The 9,942-nt window shown below is 39.7% G+C and overlaps 1 protein-coding gene across 1 annotated transcript; it reads right to left on the bottom strand.

The window, feature by feature from the left end:
• Positions 1 to 7,702: 7,702 nt before the first annotated feature.
• On the bottom strand, positions 7,703 to 8,497 carry LOC129339411 (olfactory receptor 6M1-like). Its single transcript, XM_054993991.1, has one exon. It carries the CDS (start codon positions 8,495 to 8,497, stop codon positions 7,703 to 7,705), a length of 795 nt encoding a protein of 264 aa, XP_054849966.1.
• Between the last annotated feature and the right edge of the window lie 1,445 nt (positions 8,498 to 9,942).

The following is a 9,942-nucleotide window of genomic DNA, read 5'->3' on the forward strand; positions in this document are numbered from 1 at the left end:
CTCAATCAGCAGAATCACCAACCCATTGCAAAGTAAAGTCAATATATACATGACCAGAAAGAGGAAGAAGAGCGGTTTCTGAAGCTGGTGGATATTAGAAAAGCCAAGTAGAATTACCTCAGTGATGATGATGGGTTGCGAAAAGTTTCTTAAATTCATCCTACCAGTATATTTTACCTTTGAAAGAATCGGGAATGCTGTCAATCGAGAGATTTTTAAAAAGTAAGAAAAAGTTAATAAGGATCATACAACAAGAGGCAATATACATGCCTGGAAACATGTGTGTACCCCCCTCCATCAGCTTTTGTAGACAATATCCTATTCCATTATCTCCATCCTAACATATAGCAAAAGACATGCGAGTTCAAATACCATTTTTTTCTGAAGCACCATGAATGAAGCAGAAGAGTGTGAGAAGAAATTTTGTTCTTCTTTCAGCTCTAATTACTGTTCATTCAATATTGTATCAAGTCTATGTTATAAATCAATAAAGTGATCTGTTTTGAAAGTCTAATAGCACCCAAGTCTGAGTTGTAATCAAGACCGGGTCCTATACTTTTTTTCTTAACTAACTGCTCAGCCACACCATGTGTACACTACTCTATAATCATCACTATCTCTCTTGTCAGGCCACCTAGAGATACATGCAGTCATTTGACTCCAAACCAAATAGACTCTGGGTGTAGGTAAATCCTCCAGGAACATGTTTTTGGGTTTTCCCCCCTTTAAATTGGCATAATCCATTCAAGTTTCAGCATGCTAAGTCTTATCAAGAGGATCTCATCTCCATCCTTTATCTTATCCTAAATCTGAGTTCACAAAAGCTCATGTTGGAATGATAGACTTTAAAGTACTACAAGATTCCTCTTCATTTTTTCCATACACAACTAACTTGACTAACCCTCTAGAATTCCATCAAAAAGCTGGCCTCTACTTTTTAGCTGAATTGTTTAGCTGAATTGTGCCTGCTATTTTTGTAGGTGTCAAACGATAAACATTAATGGAATGAGAAGAGACCAAAATGTTGAAGGAACCCTGCCTAGAAATCTCTTTTTGTATCACACAAACATGTCCACCACATCTTCCTGTGAGAACAATAAGAGCCAAGCTGAAAATGGGTTGGTCAGCCAGCATTTCTGCTGGTTAAGAAAAAGAAAAAGAAAAAGAAAAAGAAAAAGAAAGATCCGTTGTGAATATGCAGAAGGCTGTGCTGTGAATCTGGAGACCTGCTTGTGGGAACTAGAGTGTAATAAGGAGAACTGAGCAAGATTGAGTGAAAGAGCTGGCTGGATCCAACCCAATGTTTAACTGGATCTTAAAGGAAAGGCAGAGCTGGTTCCATTCTGGACTTTTTTGCCCCCTTGCTTTGTAATATTTAGATTAACATGTTGCTTGATTTCATCCTTGTCCTATAAATTGCACTTACACTTTTAGCATCAGTATTTGGGGCATGAACAAACATAGTATAATATCCTAATTTCAAGTTTATGTTTAACTAGATGTTATGAAGGGCAACCTCTTTACAGTTGGAAGTAGCTTTTTGTAAATAAAAAGAAAGAAAGATAGCAAATACACCTCATGGAAGTCACTCACCACCATCTCTCCCAAAATCACATGCAATATTTTTGTCACTTTGATAGCATCTATCAAAGGCATGAACAAATGCCTAACTGCAGCAACAGCTGACAGTCTGACAGCACAGATTGCCAGAGCTAGATGGGCCCATCTACAGTTCACAAAATCACAGGGTTTAGAAAAGACTAAATCATCAGTATCCTATGATGGATGAGGAAGAGTTTGCCTCCTTCAGTAATATCTAACACCCTTCAGAGGAAGCGGGAAACAGATTGGAATGTTGGTGGGGAAAACAGTTTAACTGGGGAGTTGGCTGAAGAGTGGGTTTTTAAGGGAGAGTGGTTCAGAGGTTGTTAAGTGATTAGGCAGGGAGTTCATTAGGGGCCTCGGAGAATTAGTAGCTAGGCAGGGTTTGGATACTGTTCCTCTTAAAATTATGTAAAAGTAAAAAAAATGTATCTGCTGTGGTATCCATGACTATAAGCTCCTAAGAGATTTCAAACTGTAAACATGTATAGTTTTCAGGCCCAGTACACGGTTAAACCAACTTACTTTGCTTCGTTCTCCAATGAATAATATAAGCAATCGTATAAACTGATGGATAGTAAGTAAACAAAGGATAAGGTGTCTTTGCCCCCCCCCATTCGGAATAAAGACACAGACACAAGGCTTGGGTATAAATTTGGGCCATTTATTTACCAACATTAAACTTAATAACTGCAAGGGTATAACTAGCGGTACTACAGGTCAAAACAAGGGGTCAATTGGACCAACTCCTCGACCTGCTTGGGCGAGCACCCCCTGCCCCAGGTGCGAGCCATCCATGTGAATGTCTGTAACCTGGCCGGCCAGGTGAATGGTCCCCCCCTTAAAGCTCCATACACCCCAGCCGTGAAGCCCGAGGGAAGGACTTGTACAGGGGGTCCCACAGGCAGTCTGCCCTCTCAGCTGGCAGCCGTACAGCCCGCCAGCCAATCCCTGACAGACCCCTATTCCCCACCAATGGGGAGGTGCCACTGGGTGCTCACCGGCCCGCTCTGTCTACCCAAATCTAACCTGCCAGGGACCTAGGTTGCAGTTCCACCACTCCAAATACCACACCTACAAAACAGTACAAGGTAGGCGAAAAACACCTCTTCCCTGTGCCAATTTGGGAAAAGGAGAAAAAATTCCTACCTGGCCCTGGTAACCAGCAACCAGCTAATCCTGTACTGCCATAGGGTGTGGTGGGTGGGCCGAGCTTTCAAAGCTGACTGAGCCCTACAGAGGCGGAGCCGCCTTTTACAGGGCCAGGCCCCACCTCCCAAAACCTGGATGCCCAGGAATGTAAAGCTGTCTCTCCATCCGTGCAGTGAGGCAAAAGTGGCACCCAGCCTAAGCATGTTTCACATGCAGCTGGGTGTGCCATCTGGTCATTAACAAATCAATCATGTGAAGATTTGTCCGTTGAAAGAATACATAATCGTCAACCAAATTCTTTTTAAATCTCTGCTTGGAGTGTGTGTGTATCTCTGTTTTGAAGGGCAGTCAGTGGTTAATTTGTGTTTTTCCCCATCGAACATTCTAATTGTCAGGGGTGTTTAACATTTCTTTTACTGTGGATGAGGATGCCATGAGTTGGTTGTGACCCTACAGTACATTATTACTACTATTTGTTGACTTTCTGGATTCTTGGAGCTCAGAAGAGCAGGATGGAAATTTTAAAATAAATAATCTCTGCTCATAAATTTTCAATTCTGTTTCTTCTGCTTTTTTAAAAAGCACAACATGGACTTTTAATAAGGTAGTAGTTGTTTGTACTTACTATTTTCCTTGTCTTGGAGAGTTTTAGTTCAAAGGCAGAAGGTTTGGTTTTGTAGTTACTTTCTCAGCCTCACTGAAATAGATCCCACTTTTTCATCCTCTGATTGGTGTTCACTGTGGAATTCTCAAATATACTGATAGAACAGAGCAAGTTTGCAAAAGAACCCATCTTTTCCTAATATGCTGTAGTATGATATGTAAGGCTGGCAGCAGCTTATCCGTCAGCATCCTGTACAAGGTTCACACCAGGGTTGGACCCAACTAGCTTTTTTCTTTCCTCACTAAAACAGCCATGCTGGAATCATGGGACCAGCATACAGAAAAGGAGAGTGGGATGATGGCTATTTAATTGGGTGAGATAAAATGGAAGCGCTGGCTGGATCCAACTCAAGCACTCTTATACCATGGCTGTGGTACAGCCAGATTTATTTCTAGGCAATGTATAACCCAGCATGATTTTTGTTAAACAGGCACTATCTATTCTTGAATTCTTATGTATGTATTTCAGAGCCTGGTTAGTAATAGCTTTTAGGTTAGAAAAGCCCTTCCAATTAAAACAGGCAAATGAGAGAATTTGAATAAAAGCATCATGCTCCTTTGGGAGGTGCCACTGGAGACCTATGAAAGATAAATGTGTTTTAATCTCTCTGGAAACAAACAAACAATTAATATTTCAATTTTTAGTACTGCTCCAGTTAAGTGGTTAGGGTGGTGAGTTTTGGCCTGGGGATCAAACCTCACCTCTGCCTGGGTCTCATAGAATGACTATGAGCAAAACACCATCTCTTGGCCTGAGTTCTATTTGTCGAGTTGTAAGCAATACTGAACCGTGATACTTGTAGGAACAGAACATTGACATGCCTACAAGTTAGTTTAAACAAGTTAACATTTTTAAGAGTACGAGGAGAACACAGGTGTTAATAGCAGAGAATCCTGTGGTAGTCTTGCTCTGATTTTGCTTCCGTTGTTTTGAAATAAAATATTTGCACACTTGTCTAAAAGATAAACTTAACCTAATCCTAGTGAGATAATTGATGTGAATATTTACCCCAGACATTGATAATATGCATTTCATAGTGTAATTTTTTTTCTTTTTATAAAGTTTCCCCTTTTGAATGTGTTCCTCCTCCCCAGAAGTCCAAAGATCTCATATCCCATCAATTGTTGCTAACTTTCAAAAGGATGGTGAATAGGCCAGTACCTTGAAAGAGATGGGTAGCTAATCTCCACTCTTTCAGATGATTTGTAATGGAACTCAATATCCAGCAGTGACCCAAAGCCTTGTCCAATAACTGTAAGCTACAATAAAGTTGATTAGTCTTAAAGGTGCTACTTCACAGCCTTGTTCCTGAAAGTGTAAATGATGGGATTCAACAAAGAGGTCACCACTGTGATAAGTACTGTGGTCACCTTGTTCAGGTCAGTAGAGGATCTCCCAGCTGGCTTGATGTAGATGAACATGGAGCTACCATAATAGAGGGATGCTACAGTGATGTGACAGCTGCAACTTCTTCCTGCCTTTGGCAGAGGGAATCTTCATCACAGTAACTACAATGTAGATGTAGGAAACAGCAGTCACAGATACAGAGCTCAAAATATTAAAGCAACAGAGGGCTAAGTTTAAGGTTTGGACAAAGTGAACATTAGCACAAATCATGACAAGCAGAGGACCACTGTCACAGAAAAAATGGTCTATAATGTTGGGGCCACAGAAAGGCAACGTGATTGTCAGTGTCACAGGAGTTGTTACAGAAAGGAAACCCCATAACCAACAAGAGAATACCATTGACTGGCAAACCTGGGTTCTCATTATTGATACATATCTCAGTGGGTTACAGATGGCCATGTAGCGATCTACAGACATAACAGCTAACAAGAATATTTCAGCAGCACCAACCACAAAGTAAATGCAATCTTGTAGAAAACAAAAAAAGAAAGATATGGTGTTGTCCTCTAAATGGAGTTGGCTGAGCATCTTGGGCGTGACAGTTGTAGTGATGATGATCTCCAACCAGGAGAGATTCTTCAGAAAGTAGTACATTGGTGTTCTGAGGCGGTGGTCCATCTGGATCAGAAGAATCACCAACCCATTGCCAAGCAAAGTCAGTGTGTACATGACAAGAAAGAGGGGGGAAAGTGGTTTCTGAAGCTGGTGTATATTAGAAAAGCCAAGCAGAATAATCTCATTGAGAAAAGTTTCTTGAATTCATCCTACAAATACATTTTTTCTTTGAAAGAATTGAGAAAGCTGTCAATCTAGAGATTTTAAAAAGTAATTAAAACATAATAAAAATCATAGAAGAAGCAGTGTACCCCCACCCATCAGCTGTTTTAGACAATATACTACAACAGAAATATGGCAACACAACTAACTTATGGAATGTTTCTCCTCTTCTGCTCTTTAATTTCTTATTCCTAAAATTTCATATCAACAGTCTTTAATTAGTCATCTATTTCATATTTTATACTCATCATTTTTAAGATACTATAATTAATCTATTTCCACTCTTAATTTTTCTAAGCTTCAAGCTACCTAATCAAAAAACACTGTCCATTTTTTCTGGAATTCCAATATTGGTCTGTTGTGTTTTGAATTTTTAAAAACCTTAGCAACTGGGTCATAATCAAGACCTGGCCCTACACCTCTGCTTGGAAGACAGTACTGGCATAGGGATCAATGGGCCTTTTTTTCTTAACTAACTGCTCAACTACACCATATGTACAATACACTATAATCATCACTATATCCCTTGGCAAGCCACTCAGAGATACAAGCAATCATTCAGCTCCAAGCTTCCACCAACTCTGGATGTAGTTAATTCCCACAGGAACATGGTATTTTTCCCCCCTTTAATGTGGCATAATCCATTCAAGTTTCAGCACACTAAGTCTCTCATCTCTGTTCTACCTCTGATCCTACATCTGAGTTCACAATATCTCATGCTGGAATGATTGACTTTGAAGTACCAAAAGACTCCTCTTCATTTTTGCAGCAAACCATTAACGTTACTAATCCTCAATTCCCTGGAAAAGATGGCCTCTATCTTGAGCCCACCCCATTGTAATAAAAACTGAAAACTTCCAGCTGAATAGTGACTGCTTATTTTGTTGATGTCAAATGATACACATTAATGGCATGCAGAGAGTCCAAAATGTTTGAGAAACCCTTTCTGGAAATCTCTATCTGTATCCACAAAAATGTCCCACCACATCTTCCTGTTTTTAGTGAATAGCACTACCAACATATTGACTCAGGAGCAAAACTGAATGGATTGGATCAGCAAACATTTCTGCTGGTTAAGGAAGGAAAGAAGGAAAGAAGGAAGGAAGATCCCTTTTGACCATAGAGAAGGCTGTGCTGAGAGTCAGGAGACCTACATATGGGATCTGGAGTGTAAAAAGAAGGAGAATTGAGCAAGATTGAGTGAAAAGCTGGCTGGATTCAACCCAATGCTTAACTGGATCTTAAAGGAAAGATGGAGCTGGTTCCACACTGGACTTTGCTTTGTTTTAACACATTGCTTGATGTGACCCTTGGACTTATACTCTTAGCATCAGTATATTGGGAGTTGGGGACAAAGATTACATAATAACATAATGCCTATCTATGCTTAACTAGATATTATGAAGGGCAACATCTTTACAGTGAGGAATGGCAGAATTGTAGACAGGAAGCAGATTGGGGCAAAAGAACAGATTAACTGGGAAGTTGGCTGAAGAGCCAACATTTGTCTTACACAACTTATACCATCTCAGGTTCATTCATTTATTCATCTTCCAATATTATAAATGCTATCAAGTGTCGGCAACACCCTTCTATCTCTACATTGGACAAACAGGTCAGTCCCTATGAAAAGAATAAATGAAAATAAAGCAGACAATAGAAATCATAATACTCAAAACCCAATGTGAGAACATTATAATCCTCCAGTACATTCCATTGCTGATCTAAAAGTGATTGTCCTCAAAAAGGGAAAATTCAAGGGGAGAGAATGACGTGAGATTGCTGAAATGGAGCTGATTCACAAATTTAGAACAATGGAATCACCCCAGGGCTGAACAGAGACTGGATACTTATCTCATTTCAGATGATGATTTCTCCTCTGAGGTACATTGAGGTACATTGCACCTTTACCTCCTGACATCTTCCTTTGCAACACCCATCCCATCCAGTCAAGCTGCATTATACCTATAACTGATGCCCTCTCTAGTACATCCCACCCACCTTTGGATGGAAGATAAAGAACTCTGACTCTTGAAACCTTACAGTCCGGAAAATGTTGTTGGTCTTTAAGGGCTACCCACCTAAACGTCATCTCAAGATTCACTTAGGAATACCAAGCCACATTCTCCCAAGAGCATCTTTCACAGCTTCCTTCACAGCTTTGTTCCTGAAGGTGTAAATGATGGGATTCAACAAAGGGGTTACCACTGTGTTAAGTACTGTGGCCACCTTGTTGAGGTCTGTAGAAGATCTGCCAGGTGACTTGATGTAGATGAACATGGCACTACCATAATAGAGTGATACTACAGTGATGTGAGAGCTGCAAGTACTAAAGGCTTTCTTCCTGCCTTCGGTAGAGGGAATCCTCATCACAGTAACAACAATGCAGATGTAGGAGACAGTGGTCACAGATACAGAGCTCAAAATATTAAAGCAACAGAGGGCTAAGTCTATGGTCTGGACAAAGTGAACATCAGCACAAATCATGTCAAGCAGTGGACCATTGTCACAGAAAAAATGGTCTATAATGTTGGGACCACAGAAAGGCAATCTGATTGTCAGTGTTGCAGAAGTTGTTACAGAAAGGAAACTCCACAACCAACAAGAGAGTACCATCAACTGGCAAACCTGGATTCTCATTATTGAGGTGTACCTCAGTGGGTTGCAGATGGCCATGTAGCGATCTACTGACATAAAGCCTAACAGAAATACTTCAGCAGCACCAGCTACAAAGTAAATATATCCTTGAGTAACACAGGAAATTAAAAACATGGTGTTGTCATCTGAGATGAGTAGACTGAGCATCTTGGGTGTGACGGTTGTAGTGATGATGATCTCCAACCAGGAGAGATTCTTCAGAAAGTAGTACATCGGTGTTTTGAGGCGGTGGTCCATCTCGATCAGAAGAATCACCAAACCGTTGCAAAGCAAAGTCAATATATACATGATAAGAAAGAGGAAAAAGAGCAGTTTCTGAAGCTGGTGGACATTAGAAAAGCCAAGTAGAATAACTTCAGTGATGACGATGGGTTGAGAAAAGTTTCTTAAATTCATCCTACCAATACATTTTCACTTTGAAAGAATTGGGAATGCTGTCAATCTAGGGATTTTTAAAAAGTAATTAAAAGGTAATAAATATCATAGAACAAGAAGCAATGTATGTGCTTGGAAACCTGTGTGTATTCCCCCACCCACCAGCTTTTGTAGATAATGATGATCTCCATCCTAACATATAATTAATGCTAGGCAAGTTCAAATACCATTTTTTCTGAAATACTATGAATGAAGCATAAGAGTTGGAGAAGCAATTTTGTTCTTCTTCATCCTCATTCAGCCCTACTTACTGTTTATTCCACATTGGTTTAAGTCTATGTTATTAGATTTGTCGTGAATCAATAACTTGGATCATAAGACCTTGTCTTATATGTCTACTTGGAAGAAGGTACTGGCATAACATTCAATGGGCCTTTTTTCCTTAACTAACTGCCCACTCAAATGATGTGTATACTATCCTATAATCATCACTATATCTCTTGGCAAGCCACCCAGAGATACATGCAGTCATTCTGCTCCAAGCATCCATTCTCAAGAATTCCATGGAAAAGCTGGCCTCTACCTTGAATGCACCCCTTTGTAATAAAAACTCATAAATTTAGCTGAATTGTGACTGGTATTTTTGTAGATGACAAATGATACACATTAGTGGAGATAGGAGAGTCTGGAAATCTCTTTCTGTGTCCCACAAAGTTGTCCAGCACATCTTCCTGTTTTTAGGAAACAGCATAACCAATATATTCACTCAAGACCAGGATTTCTGCTGGTTAAAAAACAAGTGGCATGTCAAAGAGCTTTATGTGGCTCCTAAGCCACTGAGTGACTACCATTCTTCTTTATCATCCTACTTAAACCATATCAAAGAGGCAAGGAGGAGACATCAACTAAATCAGCTATAAGCAAGACATCAGATGGAAAAAAACAAACAGTATTTTTTAAAATGTATCCAACACTTTCTTGAATCACATGTTTTCTTTACTCCTCCAAGTGGCCTCTGAAGAAATCCCAAACACATTTGCGTCTTTGTTCTGTTAAAATATTCTTGTAGTTCCTAATTTAAATATATTACCCAATAAATTGACATGTGTTGTTATACCCACAATTTCCTTTTTATTGGGCTGGATCCTAAGATGACCTTCATACCTTGGAACAAATCATACCCTCAAAAATAATTTCTTCTGAAAGTAGTAGATCTCATTCCATTAGCTGTTCTGCTACCCAATATTTACAAGTACTAACAGATAATCTTTAACCAGAATTTTCCATTTCCTTCTTTTATCATCATT

This window comes from Eublepharis macularius, chromosome 12 (assembly GCF_028583425.1).
Source record: "Eublepharis macularius isolate TG4126 chromosome 12, MPM_Emac_v1.0, whole genome shotgun sequence".
NCBI classification, from domain to species: domain Eukaryota; kingdom Metazoa; phylum Chordata; class Lepidosauria; order Squamata; family Eublepharidae; genus Eublepharis; species Eublepharis macularius.